At 40.6% G+C, this 17,609-nt stretch overlaps 1 protein-coding gene across 1 annotated transcript in view; it reads right to left on the bottom strand.

Moving 5' to 3' along the window:
• PDIA4 (protein disulfide isomerase family A member 4) overlaps positions 1-1,293 on the bottom strand; it is a 36,641-nt gene extending 35,348 nt beyond the window's left edge. The window contains exon 1 of the mRNA XM_027856844.1: positions 859-1,293. Coding sequence (XP_027712645.1) covers positions 859-946 — 88 coding nt within the window. The 5' untranslated portion in view covers positions 947-1,293. The remainder of the gene's footprint in view (positions 1-858) is intronic.
• Between the last annotated feature and the right edge of the window lie 16,316 nt (positions 1,294-17,609).

Raw genomic sequence — 17,609 nt, 5'->3', positions numbered from 1 at the left:
GTCTAGATGGAAAAGGTTTTGGAAAGAGTGCTGGTAAAGACTTTGATTTTACCTAACAATTATTATTGCAAGCAATACTTGTGTTCTTACATTTATACAATGCTTTTATTTGAAAAAGTACTTCCACATGTCTGTCTTATTCAATTAACAGATCTCTGGTTACCTTCCTTCCTTTCAAAAAAAAAAGTCCCCAATTCTCACTTTAATGGCTTAATCATTCGCATCTCTAACAGACAAATAATTCTCATTTCTTTTCTGTTCATCTTTCTCCTGTAATTCCTGCTTCATTTGTCCCGCTTTCCCTTGCTCATCCTCTTTAAAACCCTGGCTTTTTTTTTTTTTTTAAACAGCGATCCCCTCCCTCTCCCTGCAAAAGAAATCTTAAGTCAGCTTCTCTGAGGCTCCGGAGGGGCACTGACAGGTACAGAGCAGGTGAGAAGAACAAGGGACGGAAATTTCCTCCAAGTTTCATGTCCCCTATGCCTGCTGCAGGGGAAGGCAGCAGCTCATGAGGGAAGGAAAATGTCCGAATCTTTCCCCTCCTAGCCTCTTAAGGGATCAGTTAGTTACTCCGTCTTCAAGAAATAAGATGCCTGAAAGCCCTAGGATGCCTTCCCCTTCCCCGGTCCGCCCCAGGATCCACAGACGTGGAAAGGTGGGGTCAGAGGCCACGGTCGGAAAAGAAAGGAGGCTGCAGCTCCCGACAAACTGCTCCCTTCCCCTCAGCACCAAGCTAGACGCAGCTCGGAATCGACTCCGAGGAACCGTCGCTCACCTGGGTTCCAACCCGCCCCCCTGGACGAGGCCCCGTCCCACGCAACAGGGCTGGCAGGCCTCGGGGCCCCTCCGCAAACTCACCCTCGCCCGCTTCGTGGGCGCTCGCCAGCACCAGCAGCTGGGCCAGTCCCAAGAGGAGGACCAGCAGGCAGGGTTTGCGAAGCCTCATTGGGGAAGCTGCTGCCAACCAGCCCAGGTGCGGTCACTTCTCCCGACTGCTCCTCCTTCTCGCTCTCTTCCTGGCTCTGCAGCTTCTGGCTCCGGATCCTTGGGCTCAGCCGCGCCCCCGCCTCTCCCCTGCCCTACTGGAGAGAGAAAAGCGTGGAGGAGAAAGAGAAAAAGCCTCCAGGAAGTTCTCCTTGGGGATTGGCCAGCAGGGAAAGGAAGCTCGGGCAGCTCAGCCAATCCCAGTCAGGCGTCCGTTGAAACAGCGCGTGGCGGAGTTCTTTTAAAAGGTCCACGCCCACCTTTCTCCCCTCCCTTCAGTTCAGCCACTCGCAGGAGCCAACCCCGCAACTCCACGAATCCGCTTGATCAGCACTTGCGCCACCACTTTAAAGAGACGCCTTCGGGGTTTCTGTCCTCCTTTCCTCTCCCCGCCCCTCGGGCCCACCTCCTTTTCCTGTTTTGCACTAGTCCCGCCCCTCGTCTCTATCCCGGGGCTGAACGAGGGCATTTAAAAGCCCCGAGTCTGTTCTGAGGTGCCTCTTTCTGATTGGCTGCCTGGTGGCTACCAATCAGCGGCTGCCACTCGGTTCTCTCCGAGAGTCCGCGAGGAGGATTCGGGGAGAGAACAAAGCGGGAGTCGGGGCGCTGGGGGTGGGGTGACGGCGACGACAGCGGCAACGGCGGTTGCTTCCGCTTGCCCCGGGCCGTGCGGGACTGGGCTACTCCTCGGGTGGCCATTGGCCGGGCTAGGAGGAAGGGCTGGGGGCCGGGCTGCCGCCTCGCGGGGCCTTCCCGCCCGAGGCCGTACCCTATGCCCGAGTAACGCGTGTCCCTGCTCCAGGATACGCTGATCACGGTCCTTCCCGCGCTCGGGCTCGGGGCAGCTGGCCAGATAACTGACACCTAGAGGCGGGCGCGGGGGACCATTACAGCGGCCTCAGTGTCACAAAGTGGGCATGCCTTGCACAGTGGTGGAGGGGAGAGGGCTGTTCCTGGGCAGGAGGAAGGATGCATAGAGGTGAACGTGGAGCGGAGAAGAAAGAGGATTTCTGAAATGGCCAAGCCCACGTGGTTTAAAGGGACCCTGGGGCCAATTTTGTTTCACTAGGCTTATTTACTATGAAGAATTTTTTTCTTTTTTTCAGCCAACTGGAGGAGTGAGTAGCAACAGTGATGCGAGTTACCTGCCCCCAGGGCAAACTAGTTTGACAGCTAACTAATGGTTTAAATCCCTTGGTTGAAGGACTGGGGAGAAACCGTTGTCTTGAATTTCATAGTGCTGTTAGTGTAATGAATTCCATGAGAGCTGGGACTAGTGGTTGGATTTGGAGTGGGTTTTTGGTTTGTTTTTTAGTTTTTTGGCCTGCCTTTTGTATCCCAGCGCTTCCTGAAGTGCCTCCAAATAATAGGCAGTTAATAAATGCTAGCTAGTTGAGGGACTGACTGAAGTGAGCATACTTCTGAGGCATGTATTAGCTGAAGGAATCTGATAGTGAGGTTTCTTGATCTTAAGGCGCTGTGTAATACAGCAAGGCTAAGAACTGGATTACAAACAAGTAATGCCATTTTGTGCCAAGTACTAAGTAAAAGGAAGGAAATAATCAGCATTAGCTTCTAGGACTGTTTGGGTTCTAACCTGAGGTATTTGTACTACTTTAGCTTATTTAGATGGATCTCCTTTAGAGAATTTTCAACTATAATTTTCAGTGCAAGTAGTGGGAGATGGTTAATTTTCCAAATGTAGGTTATTTTTTTCCTCCGAGGAAATTTAAAATTTAGTCATCTTAATATTTCATCAAGGAAGATCAGTTTAAGGGGTAGAGCTTGTACTGAACCCTGAAGATCCCGAGATCTCATAGAACTTAGAGCTGGCATGGATTTTGGAGAAAGATCTGGTCCAAACACCTCATTTAAAGGATGAGTAAACTGGTACCCAGAAAGGTTAAGTGACTTATCCAAAGTTACATAGTAACAACCACAATTTTTGAACCTTGGTCTTCTGACTCCAATGCTAAGTGTCAAGACAGCCTGAAAATGTCACCAACTAGGGCCATAATACTATAAAATATCTCACATGACTGAAAAAGCAAGCTTGTGTAGAAAAGCCCACATGACCTCAAAACAGCATTTGGAGTTTGCATTTTTGGACCAGAATATCAAGTCTCTGGAGGGAACCTAAAGATGGCTAAGAAAGTAATTAACATGTTTATTGAGCACCAATAATAGATAAAGAATTATACTAGATGCTGGGGAAAGAATAATAAGATGAATCTAGTGCAGCTTCTCTTGCCAAGTAGAGATATGCTAAAGTGATACAGACACTAAGGGCTATAGTTGTTAAAAGGATGAAGAAGGGCAGGAGGGCCCGCTCCCGGAAAAGTGTCAGAGAGGAAGTAGGATTGAGATGGGGATGGGGAACAGTATTTTAGGAAGGACAAGGGCATGGCATATTCCTAGGGCTGTAAGAAACTAGTTTGGAGCAAAGATTTATGGGAACATGAGGATTTTTTTTTTAAGCTAGAAGATAGCTTGAGATGGAAGTTCAGGAGTTAGGATTTTATTTGGTAGATACTGGGAGTGAAGTGATGAAGTCAATTTTTCAGGAAAATAAAACTGCTGATAGTATTCCTGGTAGATTACAGGGGGAAAGGACTATAAGCAGGAAAACTCTATGAAGCTATTTCATTTGTCCCTGTGTGAGGTGATACAGGCTTAAACAAAAGGAATTGGAAGATTTGTGAGACATTGCCAAGGAAGAATGACAGTACTTATTAATTGGCTATGAGAAGGGAAAGACATCTCAGATATATTGTGGGAGGAAAGCTCTATTAAGTGTTATTCTTTAAAGAATAAACTTTAATAAGATTCCCTAGTCCTCTCCTGTCCCCATGATGACTTGTGTATCAATATATTATAAAGCCATCTTTAAGGCGTGTGAAGTTCTGAAATGTCTCCCTCTATTTTATCCATTTTTGCCAAGAGAAGTAGAGGAGTTATTCCAGTATAAATCACAAAACTGTTACAGAGGGCAAGCTATTGGAACCCTGGGAGGCCTTCAGCTATCTAGACACCTGCAGGAAATCTTAGTCTGCTGAAAAAACAAATAGGATGTGTTAAATTCCTGGTATACATAGCTCACTTATAGAAGACTGAGGAAGTAAATGGGCTAAATTCTGAAAAAGAAGAACTGGTTGGTGATATAGGAACCTTTGGGAAAATTAACAGTATAATTATAGAACTTCAAAATTAGTGTCATCTTAGAAAAGTTTTGTTGGAAGGCTGAGCATTGTCATGCCCATACGTTACACCAGTAGTTAACTTTTTTTTATGTCATGGATCCTTTTCACTGTGTGGTGAGACCTTCCCAGAACCTTTTTAAATACATAGAATTACAATGGAAACCAATGATATTGAAATAGTTAAATTTTTTTTAAATTTCATTGACTCTAGATTAAGAACGCCTACCTTAGACTTTAGGGAAGCAGATTTCAAAAAGTTCAGAGAAATGATAGGCTTGATAAGATTCTGAGATGATGGCTCAAAAGGCTCAAGTCTCCATAAAATACTAGGCAGCCAGAAACTATTTCAGTGAGGAAGAAGGGAGGGAGGCATCTCAAACAAATATATACAATACAACAATCTAGTTGCATGGGGAACTCTGATTAAATCATGTTTTAAAATGTAAAAAAAATTTCGTCTTCATAGTCAAGAACAGTTATGACTAGCATATAGTTAAGAGTGCTTCCTTATAGCCCTGACAAGTTACGGGGAGTACCAGTACTATTCTTATTTTTCAGATACGGAAACCGAAGCTCAGAGAGTTTGACTTGCTTGTTTGACACTTGTCCTAAGTGTCAGGACCTGGAATTGACCCTTTTGACTGTATGATCCTTTCTCTCCAATAATGTGTTTTGCAGTTTACAAAGCTATTTCACACATTTTTGCTCACTTGATCTTCACAGCTACTCATATTTTATAGTTGAGGAAACTGAGGCTCAAAAAAGACTGACTTACCCAAAGTCACACAGCTATTGAGTAGTAACCACGACTTAAACTCTGGTTTCCTGACTGCTAAGTCTAAAGCTCATCTCTCCACACTGTTGTGGAAGACACAACAAGTACCCCCAGGATGGGTTGAATTTTATATATTTCAGTTAGAGCAAGGTGCAGAAAGAATGCAAACATAGGGGTATATAGATAAAAGCATTTATCAAGTGCTTACTATGTGCCAGGCATATACAGCAAGTTCCTTTAAAAATTACAGCTTTTCACTTCCGGGAGGGGACTATATAATGTCTGGCTGTATACATTAGTTTTGCTAAACTTTTTTTCCCCCTTCTTTGGGCAGTGGAGAAGGAGGGAATATAATGGGAAATGTAGATGATGTAAAAGCAATATAGTAATAAAAATGTAGTTTAAAAAATCCTACCTTTATCTAGCTCCAGTTCTGGAACTGTCACAGGACTTTTTCAGGCCTCTTAGTTCCATGTCTTAAGAGATAAGTTAATTGGGAGAATCATAACATAATAAGGACCTTGAGAAGCCTCTCTAACTCTTCTATAACCTTCCTGACAAGTTATTCAGCCTTTACTCAAAAGTGTCTAATGGGAGGGTGCCCATTCCACTCTTGGATATCTCTAATTATTCAGAAGTATTTTTTATATCAAACTAAAAGAACCCTTCTACAACTTCTACTCATTGCCCAGAGTCAAATAGATCAATCCCTTTTCCTCATGAAAACTCTTCAATTATTTGAAGAGTACTCCCCTTAATCTTATTTTTTCCATGCAAATATTTCTTCATCTGAGCACCCTCTTGTGGCCCTTTATGGTCCTGTTATCCATCAAGCTTATCAATGTCCTTCCTAAAATGTGGCATCTGGAATTGAATACAATACTTGAGATATGATCTGACTGGGGCAGAGTATATGAGAGGACTATCACCTCTATGATCCTGAAAACTCTTTCTCTCTTAAAGTAACCTAAAATTACAGGAACATTCTTGCTGCCCTAGCCTAGTTAACTCATATTGAGTACACAGCCCACCAAAAACCCAAGCCAACTTCACCAAAGGAAACTTGTTTGTCGAAGGCTTTTGTGACAATTTTCACTGAACACCTCCTCGTGTTACAAAGCATTGCTAACTTTCAGTTTCTCTGCCATGTCTATTATTAGGAACCGGCTTCTGCATACTCTTATCACAGGCCTCTGGCCTGACTCACAATGGTGGTAACCATAATTGTCCTGTGTTTTCTACATGTTATCTACCTGCTCTACTCACTCCCCTGCTCAGAGTGGATCCCACCTGGTGGATGGGTCCTTCATTTTATAATCCAGCCTCATAAAGAGCCAAGCTTCTTTTTAAGACACTTAAAATGATCAATGATAAGGAAAAAATTTTGCAAACATTTTTGATTGATGTCCAAGATATGTAGAGAATTGATATAAATATATAATATGAAGAACCATGCTGCAGCAGGTATGTGAACGAAAGACAGGAATAATTTTCGGAAGATAAAATACGAAGTACTGGTAACAATTTGCAAAAATGCCCCAAATCATAACAAGAAATACAAATTGACAACTGAAGTCTTATCTTACACCCATCAAATTAGCAAAGGTAAAAAATGTGTTGTGGGAAGTCAATATCATGAATATACTGAAAGTTGGTCCAACAGCCCTGGAAACTGATTTGAAATTACTCAAGAAAAAGTTATTCATACCCTTTGACCCAATAATCCTGCTGAGGAGAGGTCTGTTTATTTTGCTTAACTCAATAGGATCATGAATTCAGAGCTGCCTTAGATCTAATCCTATTTCCTCATTTTTACTGATGAGGAAACTGAGGCCCAGAGAAGTTCAGGGACTTGCTCAAGGTCACACACAGAATAAACATCAGAAGCTAGATTTGTACTAAGGTTAGTGGACTCCAGAGTCAGTATTCATTCTACTGTGTCATATTAATATATCACTTCCCTGCTTTTCTTTGTTTTAAGAGAAGATTGGAATGGGAGAGAAGCAGGGATTGGGAAGTGATGGAGGTGGGGGGGGCATCAATAAACCCTTTAAAAATCTCACACATGAAGAATATGTTAAATAAAGCTATACTGGCTTTTTCTCAAGGACTAATTAGCTGTCATTGGGACTTTGTCTTTTAATACCTCCTACCTATGTTTCTTGGGGTGTGGTGGGAAATTTCTCTTCCAATTACAACTTCTTTAATTTGGTAGCATCAGTATTCTACAGCAAGTGTTCCATATTGCAGCAGTATTCCAGTGCACAAATATATCTTTAAGTATTAAATTAGGAGGATAAACCCACAAAATATTAGCAACAAAAATAAATTACCTGTATTATATAGTGTACTAAGGATTACTAAGCACTTTCCTTATAACAGTAGTGTAAAAGAAATCACTGCCTTGGAGTAGCTTTTGTCAATAGTTGGAAGTATGGGACATCAGCCTCTTTCTCATTCTGAGGTTGCCTGTGGGCCTTAGTAGATTAAAGTAGGGAGAGCCTGGGCTTCTAGGCTGATGTTTAGGTTGATAATATACTGTTGGTGGTGGAACTATTTCATAGAATGAAATGGGGCAGGGATTAAGAGAAGCACAGGAGATTAAATGGACAGTTTTATTATACAAAATTGAGAAGGTTTTGCACAAACAAAATCAGTAGTTACAATTAGAAGGGAAACGGTTAACTGGAAAAAAAATCTTTGCAGGAAATAAACATCTGATACTCAAAGATACAAGGGAATTGATACAAACATATAAGAGTAAGGGACATTCCTCAATATATAAATGGTCGAAGTATATGAGCTGATAATTCTCCTTGTTTATTCTTTTACTTATTTGATTTGATTTTTTTTTGCCGTCTTTCTAAGTTTTATCAATTTTGTTAGTCTTTTCAAACAGCCAGTTTTAACTTCTGCTTGTCAGTTCTGTAGTCTTTTTGGTTTCCAATTTAACCATTTCTCCTGTAATTTGCAAGATTTCCTCTTTTATGTCTGTTGGCTAAGTTTTAATCCATATTCAATTAATCCTCATATATTTTGTTAATGTACATTCCTAGGAATATAATTATTTCTCTGAGAACTGCTTTACTGAATACCAGAAATTTAGCTATTTTGTCTTACAATCATGAATTGTTTCTGTGATTTGTTCTCTGACCCACTTATTTAGAATTTCATTATTGTTTCACTTAAGGTCTGTGTCTTTTGTTTGCGTTCACCAGAACTGATTATTATTTTATTGCCTTATGGTCTGTAAAGGATATATTTAATATTTCTGCACTTTTATATTTATTTGCAATTTCTCTGCACCCTCACATATGGTCAATTTTTATAAAATTGCCCTTTGCTGCTAAAAAATATGTATATTCTTTACTGGTCCTATTCAGAAGGTACAATAAATTTTTTAGCTCTAATTTCTCCAGCAAAATGTTGGGGAAATTTTTCCTTTTGTTTTTCTTTGTCAGAGTTTTTCTGAGAAAGGAACATTAGTCTTCTGCTATTATTGTGTTATTCTTTATGTCTTTTTTTCCAATTTAGATAATTGGAATTTCATCTCCTTGATGGAGGAGATGGTGGTTTATAGGTTCAGAATGTACTTGAAGAATATTCAGTTATACCCAACTAAAATTTTGTTTGACTTAACAATTCTTATTTGTTCTCGGGTTTGTTTTTGTTTTTGTTTTTTGGTGAGGCAGTTGGGGTTAAGTGACTTACCCAGGGTCACACAGCTAGTGTCAAGTACCTAAGGTCGAATTTGAACTCAGGTCCTCCTGACTCCAAGGCCAGAGCTATATCCACTGCGCCACCTAGCTGCCCCACAATTCTTATTTGTTGTAAGAGAGAGCTTTTATCTGAGTTAGGATAGAAATGGAAGGTTAATAATAGTGATTCAAATGAAAAATTTTAAAAGAGGGTCAATGAAATAATTTAAAAATACACAAAAGGGAGCAGAAGGAAATTTAGAAGGAGTCAAGGACAAGCAGGACAGTAACAGCTACCATGTTAAATTTAATACACATTTCTAAAAACCAAGCTATATGTAATAGATTGGCATTGTCATATAAATACTATTTTCCTGGCTTTTTGTATATGCAAATGTTTATGTTTGTTGATGATTTTTTTAGTTAATAAGACAGATTTTTAAAAATAGGAAAGAGGCCAAGAGATCTAAATGAGGTCTTGTGGCAAGGCAGAGAGGAAGTCTGGTTTCCTTATATGTTTGTATTTGAGTCTCTGGGGAAATTCTTGTGCACTGGCCTGTGTGGAAAACTGTCTGAATTCTTACAAAGTAAGCAAAAGACCCAAGGGCAATGATGATACTGTTGTGACAAGGTCAGAGATAGCTGCATCTTGAATGATACCTTCTGAGGGAATGATTCACTATTCCCTTGACATCTAGAGCTGGGGTACCTCCTGATAACTTATACATGCTTCTTTTAACCTACTAGTTATCTTATTGTGGAGAGGGACAACATGGTGTAGGGAAAAAACTAATGGCCTTAGAGTCAAGAGACCTGGGTTTGAAACCCAGATCAGACACTTAACTAGCTATGTGACCCTAGACATATCATTTAGCCTTTCTAAGCCCCAGCTTTCTGATCTGCAAAGTAAGGATTGTACTTTTCTTGTTCTCTTCCTACCCTTCATTCTCAGAGGAAGCTTCCCAGACCCCAGAGTGGGACAGTGGCTACAAATTAAGCGTAAATTAATCTTAGGGAATTTTCTGTTTTGGCAGTCTCCATATTGACATGGGAAGAAGTCATGCATGGAGTGAGGATCCCAGTATTTTCTCATAGGAATTTGGCCCCAAAATGGTTATCTAGCATAATTTCCTAGACTTAATCTTATAGGGAATTTGTAAAGAGCCACAGACCAGTAATTCACTAGCAAAGCATCAAGTTAGCCTTGCTAGCCATACCTTGACTTCAATAACTTAGCTACTGTGGTGTTCTGTTAATATCAAACTATATAGGAAATGGGTCCTGCTTTCGCTCTCTCCCCCACCCTCCCAAGTCCCCCACCTCCCCCTGCCTGGGTGACTACCTGGTATCCCATTTTCTTCAGTATTAATGTGCCTCCTCCACTCTTTTCAGAGACTGAAGTCCTATCCCTGCCTCTCTCCAATTCATTTTATGGCTACCAATGGAACCTGGGACTAGAAAAGACTTAAGTGGTAGAAGTGGGGTGGAGGGACTTTCTTTTCATTACTTTTCTTGTTTTAAGGATTGTGAGAACTCTTAATTAAGATTTATGATCAACTGATAGAGGCTTGGCTTTGTGTACTTTTAGAATGGTAATATATTCCATTGGAAGTGATAGGTAAAAGCACTGAGGTGATAGTTTTTAAAACTTTCCTCATCTTTTGGGCAAAGGGTCAGAGACATGCCTAGTCAGGCAAGAACATTTCAAATGGTCAGCATAGAGCTGGCATCAGATGCCTCCTTATGTGGCTAGAAGTGTAAAACTTGATGGTACTCGTAACTCTTTGGAACTAATGTAATGATTAGCAATATAAATGGAACATTCAATTCATCTACTTTATTCCATAAGATAAATATTTAGCAGAGCTTCTACCATCATATTTTTTACTCATTTTTCAGACATTAACCTCATTACTGATTGAACTCAGCATCATGTTAATAATGAAAAATACATTTTACATGTTGTTAAAGTTTTCAAAATGCTTTATTTGTGCTTATCATTTGATCCTACTTTCCCCATTCCTTCTCCTTCTCCCTCTTCCCCCACCCCACCCAGTTTAAGAATTACAGATAAGGGAATTGCCTCAGAAGTCATGTGACATGCTAAGGTCACAGGGCTGCTAAGTGGTCGAGCAGGGACGAAACCTCCAATCTGATACTTTTCCTGCTACCCCCACTTCCTCCTAGTTTGCTTTTGGTCAGTCGGGAACATAAATGGCCTTTGATGTAAGCTTTTTTTGATGTAAGGAAAATCTGTTTACAGGTAGAGCCAACCATTGAAACAAAGGCCAAGTTGACATTTTTCATGGTGACTTAGGTGACATGAAGTTCTTTGCAGACACAATTCATCATGGTCCAGTTTCTTGTATGCCATTACAGGCCCTAGCATCTATGGTCTAGTAATATTTTCTCCCTTACACAAAGCGTTTTCTTTCCTGTGACTAATCCCTGCCAGAATGACATTTCTCCTCGGAGCCTTCTTTGGGCCATTTCTGCTGACTGTTTCCACCAGCACTTTTCTCTGACTTTGGTTAGCAGCCTCATTAACTGAATGGGTCAGAGGTGTCCCTACACCAACTGCCTGGACGGCATCGCCACCCCCAACCCCCCACTTAGCTTTAGTCCATACAGCTCTTCTCAGCCTCCCTCCCTGTCAGACTCTCCAAAGACAGAGGTGTCATCTAAACTGACAGACGTGCTAAAGGACAGTGCACATTTCACTTATACCTTCACCTGTATGGTATAAACATCACTGTCAGTGAAAAAGAGATCCCTGCTCTTCTGCTAATGACAGCATCATTAGAAATTCTGTGACCAGAAGTTACACTGGGAAAAGTACCTCCATTTACTAACTCAAACCTGCCAGATGTGCTGAAAAACGCAGACTCTGCAGCCTAATGTGAATTCTAAAGTTATCCAAGATAACTACACACTTTTTGTTTCCTCTGTTTCTCATCAGCAAGGGTACCAAAGAGCCAAGTGATAGACTAGCCCAGCTCTAGTTCTCGTGGCTGTGGGTCAGGATCATAGTATCATACATAAATCAAGAGCTTAAAGGAACCACAGAAGTCATCTAATCCATCATCCTTATTTCATAGATGAGGAAACTGAGGCCCAGGAAGGTTGAGTGACTTACCTAAGATGATAGAGGTAGTGAGTGGCAGAGCAACGTTTTATTTGAACCCAGAACTCTGACTCCATTTAAAAGGTTCTTGCCACAGTACAGGAAGTTCCCCAGAAGGATTTTTGTCTGAATTCAAGTCAAGCCATTTTTTTCTTAGATGTTAGAATGGTACCCCAATTGTGGAGTTTACCTCTTGGATTCCTCTTAATCCATTGTATTTCTACATGGTGTTTATGCAATTCTAGATGGAGTAGAGGTGCCTACCTGAAAAGGATCCTTTTCAGTTTCCTTCCCTATTACTTCCCTGTGTTTGGCTATTTAATGGGGTGTATAGGAGGGATTTGGGCTCCTCTAAAACCTTTTACTTTGCCCTGCTTAACTCTTTTTTTTTTTCCTCTTTTTTTGATGAGGCAATCAGGGTTAAGTGACTTGCCCAGGGTCACACAGCTAGTGAGTGTCTGAGGCTGGATTTGAACTCAGGTCTTCCTGACTCCAAGGCCAGAGTTCTATTCACTGCACCACCTAGCTGCCCTTTAAGTGTGAGATTAATTGTTGTTCATGGGCTCCACGCGGTAGTGTTTCGGGACCTTGGGTAGGAGTGCTGGGCCTTAGTCTTCTTAGCAGTTGCTCTTTTGGGTTAGAGGTAGGGGTGGTAGAAGAAGAGGGTCAGTCAGTCAGTCAACAAATATTTTTTAAGTGCTGCCTATGTGCCAAGCGTTGGGCTAGGTGCTGGAGAAACAAATACAGTCTGTGAGATAATGAGATGGTACAGTGGGTAAAGCTCCAGACTTGGGGGTCAGGAAGATCTGAGCACAAATCCTACCTCAGACACTTCTTAGCTATGTGACCCTGAGTAAGTCTCTTGTATTCTGTCTGCCTCAGTTTCCTCACCTGTAAAATAGAGACAATAATAGCACCTACCTCCCAGGGTTATTGTGAAGATAAAATGAAGTAATATTTGTAAAGCATTTTACAAACCTTAAAGCACTATATAAATGCCAGCTATTATTATTACAATTAACGAATCAATCCCTACTTAGAAGGAGCTTACCTTCTAAGACAAAATACAAATACATATAGAAGTTTATATGGAATAAATATAAAGAGAATAAATACAAAGTAGTTAAGTCCAAGATAATGTGAGAGGGTGGGCACAAGCAGCTGAGGAGTTTAGAGAAGGCTTCATGTAGAAGGTATTGATTGAGAAGGACCCTGAAGGAAGAGAGGGATTCTATTAGTCCAAAGTGAGAAGGGAGGGTGAGCTAGGTGGATAGAGCACCTCACTCCTTGAAGTCAGGAGGACCTGAGTTCAAATCCGACCTCAGACCAAACACTTGACACTTAACTAGCTGTGTGACCCAGGGCAAGTCACTTAACCCCAATTGCCTAAAAAGAAAAAAAAGGAAAAATGAGAAGGGAATGCATTCTTGGGGGGGGGGGGGGGAGGCAGTGCAAAGGCACTGAGGCAGGAGGGGGCCAGACCAGTTTGGCTGGGGGTAGAGTGTGGGAGGAGGAGGTAATATCTAATAAGGCTACAAAGATAGGTTGGCGCCAGGTTTAGAAGAGCTTTATAAAACCTAAATAAAAGAGTTCCCTAAAATCAATAGGAAGCCAGTAGAGTTTATTGTGTAGGTGAGTGACATAGTGTAGATCTGCACCCAAGAAAATGCATTTTTGCAGCAGTGTGGAAGAGAGATTGAACTGGGGAGTGACTTGAGGCAGGGAGATCAATAGGTCTTGACTGTTGCTATAGTCTAGGCAAGAAGTGATGAGGGCCTAAACTAAGATGGTAGTTCTATGAGCAGAGCAAAGGGGATGGATGAGAGAGATGTTATGTGTTAGAAATGGAATTAAAGCTTCCATAGTTCGCTTTGTAATAACTAAAGTAATTTAGAAGTAATGAGTATAAACAGTATTGTTGCCTATGTTTATAATTGAAGGGAATGCCAAATTTCAGTTAGAGATAATTTAAAATAGATGTGTTTTTCCCCCATCCAAGTTTATGAGTCTCCTAAAATCTATTCACAGATCCCTGGTTAAGAAAGGAGAGTTTTGTGACCACCTAGGAATTATGGGAGAGACTAAAAATTTCTATATTATCTGGGTGGTGGCAATAAGCTAGAGAAATAACAAGTCCCTTAAAGTATACTTGGGCTCCTTGGCAAAGAATTGGAAATTGAGAAGATGCCCATCAATTGGGGAATGGCTGAGCAAGTTGTGGTATATGAATGTGATGGAATACTGTTGTGCTATAAGAAATGATGAACAGGCTTCAGAAAAACCTGGAAAGACTTGTATAGTCTGATGCTGAGTGAAGGGAGCAGAACCAAGAGAACATTGTACACAATAACAGCCATGTTGGGTGATGACTAATATTGATAGACTTAACCCTTCTCAGCAGTACAAGGATCTAAGACATCTCCAGAGGCCTTGTGATGGAACATGCTATCCACATCCAAAGAAAGAACTATGGAAGTTGAATTGCTAATTTTTTTTTCTCTTCTGTTGAGTTTTGTTTCCTCTTTCTGACGGTTCCTCCTATTGATTTTAATTTTTATTTACAACATCACTAATGTGAAAATATGTTTAATATGAATATAAATGTATAGCCTATATCAGATTGTGATATTGTGTCTTGGGGGAGGTAGTGGGGAGGAAGGGGGAGAAAAATTTTAAACTCAAAATTTTAAACTCAAAAGCACAAGGAAGTGATTATTGATAAATCAAAATAAATTAATAAAAAAAGTGTACTTAGGCCCTTAATGTCAGAAGGGAGCCTCTAACACAGGGTTAAGGTATGTGTCAAATCCCTTTACTTGCTCCATAAGATTTAACAGAGTCAGGCACTTGCCTCATCTCAAGTTTGTGTTTCTACCAGGCCTAGCACCATGTTCTGTGTCCAGTAGATATGTAAATCATTGTAGCACTAAGTAAAGCATAATGAGCAACAGGAGCTGAGAACTTGGGTATAGAGGTCAGAATTCAGGGATCAAAGGACTATTCAGGGATATAAGGACAATAAAGAAGAGATTGGTGCAGACCTTTATTGATCAAATAACGGAGTCAGAGCCTAGAAGACTGGGAAGAACTATAAGGAGGCATTTTTGTGCCTAGTGCAGGTACCACAAACTGAGTAAGCTGAAAGTAAGGCATCCTCAGGAGAGGAGGAGGCTGGAATACTTCTGTACTGGAGACAGAGACCCTGAAAATCTGGAGTGAAGGAAGCCACTGCTAGAGGAGCTACCAAGTGGCCAGGGAGGAGCAGGGTAGTGCAAGTTAGGGGAGAAACTTACCCCAGTGTGCCAGACTATTGTAAGTAACTTTTCTAACTGCTAAAGTTATATTGTTTCTATGTTGTGGAAGGATTGCCAGTGCTGTCAGCATCCTTCAAATCTGATGCCCTGGAACAAAGCCCTGATTGCCCTCCCCGAGTTATATATCAAAGAGAGAACAGCTGTCTTATAGGGATCAGGATATATTCTTTTTCCAGGCCACATACGAGAGACAAAGATTGGGTTGCCCTACCCTACTTGTATATCAAAGACAGAGCAACTGTTTAACTGTTTCACAAGGGCAGGGATCAGGATTTGTGCCCTTTCTAGATCTACCACTTGGGAAGGTCATAGCCTTGGTCATCCTACCCTAGTTTTATATTAAAGAGAGGGAAACTATCTCAAAAGTGTCAGGAATCCTAGGCATGAACCTGAGGCCAACTTATATGGTAGTAGCAGTAACATCTCCTCAGCACTTGTTGTGATATGGCCTAGTCAAAGGCCCATCCAACCCACCTAAATCCAGAGCGAGTTTGATCTCTGAACCATGATCAAAACCACTTCAAAGTGTCCAATAGAATGTAAGTTTCTTGGGGGCAGGGGCTTTTTTTTTTTTGGTCTTTGTATCCCCAACACTTAGTACAGTGTCTGGCATATATTGTTTATTCAGTCATTTTTCAGTCATGTCCAACCCTTTGTGATCCCATTTGGGGTTTTCTTGGCAAAAATACCAGAATGGTTTGCCATTTCCTTTTCCAGCTCATTTTACAGATGAGGAAACTGAAGCAAACAGGGTGAAGTGACTTTCCTGGGGTCACACAGCTAGTAAGTGTCTGAGGTCGGATTTGAGCCCAGGAAGATGAGTCTTCCTGACTCCAGGCCTGGTGCCCTATCCACGGCAAAACCTAGACACCCTATTAAGATACTCTACCCTTTAAAATAATAAGCTGCATATAGTAAAGATTCATGGTATGATATACAATCTTATTTTCTTTCTTAATCTATTGATATGTTTAAGTATATATTTGTTAATTTCATAATAAAAAAATTTAATTTGGAAAAAGATAAGCTTCTTCTATTTCACTATTTTCTATGGGACTGGCCATGATCCTAGTTCTGCTATACCCTTGCTTAGTGATCCTAGTGGAATTCTGGAACTCCGGGTCTCCTTCCTTACCTCCCAAAGAATCTAGAGATAGTAAGTGAATGAGACATAGTCTCCAATGACTATGTGTAGGTTCTCATAAAATGTCATGGATTATTTTCTGAATCACTGCTGATCTCTAGTTGAGTTTTACATAGTAATCTAGCTAGTAGTTAGACAGTGACTGAGAGGTAGTTCGTTGTAAGGGAAAGCAGATTGGAAAGAATGAGAAATACATTTTCCGATTTCCCCCCACTTATTTTCACACTGATGGCTGCTCCCTTGGGTTTAAAACTACCCTGCGGAGCTGTACTCCTACTTTAGCTTATAAGTGTTCTTCCCCTTAACAGACAACCAGTAGATACAGTTAGCTCTTAATAACAACATTTACTAAAATGGAATACTAAAAACAGTATCTATAAAAACATCTCTCCCATAAAGCGAGGATATGCACTTTCCCATAAATATATTCAGTATTTGTGAGAAGAGTGGGAATAAACTGCACACTATCAACAAGACTTATAGGGAGCACATGGTCAAGGCAATTCACTCCTCCAGTATTGCCAGGCTTCAGAGTCCTTTCCCTCCTTGTATCTTTCCTTTCTGTAGCTTGACTTTTTTTTTAAATAAGTTTTTATTGATAGTTTCTGTTTCTTACACCACTTCATGATAGTATCTTATCTATCCATTCCTCCCCCCACCCCTGAAAACCATTCCATATGACCAACAGTATTTTTTGTAGAAGAAAAAGGAAAAAATTTAGGTCAGCCCAAGCGATCAATACATTGAAAGAGTCAGAAAACATGTGCAGTGTGTAATTCCCGGGGATTTCCTACCTCCATGAAGGGGTAAATTAAGGATATTTTCTCATATCTCTTAATTTTAGTACAAGTTGATCTTTATAATTTTGTTATGCTTACTTTTTTTGTAGTTCTTTCCATTTACATTGATGTAGTTATTGTATACATTGTTTTCTTGACTCTGCTTACTTTAGTCTGCACCAGCTCATATAGATCTTTGCATTCTATGTATTCATAATACACATCATTTCTTATTGCACAGTAATATTTCATTACATTCATGTACCACAATTTGTTTAGCTATCCCCCAGTGAATGGGCATCTACTTTGTTTCCAATTCTTAATTATCACAAAAAGTGCTTTTGTAAATATTTTGGAATATATGAGGAATTTTTCTTATCGATGACTTTCATAGGTTATAAGCTCAGTAATGGAGTCTTTGGTTCAAAGGATATGGGAATTTTAGTCACTTTATTTCCATAATTCCAAATTGTTTTACAAAGTATTTGTACCAATTCATAGCTTCACAAACAATGTATCATTGTGTTTGTCTTTCCACAACCCCTCCAACATTGACTTGTCATTTTTTTGATCATTTTTGCCAATTTGCAG

The sequence above is a fragment of the Vombatus ursinus genome, unplaced genomic scaffold (assembly GCF_900497805.2).
Source record: "Vombatus ursinus unplaced genomic scaffold, bare-nosed wombat genome assembly UNPS02011649.1, whole genome shotgun sequence".
Taxonomy (NCBI): Eukaryota; Metazoa; Chordata; class Mammalia; order Diprotodontia; family Vombatidae; genus Vombatus; species Vombatus ursinus.
This window is presented reverse-complemented; position numbering and strand designations above follow the sequence as displayed.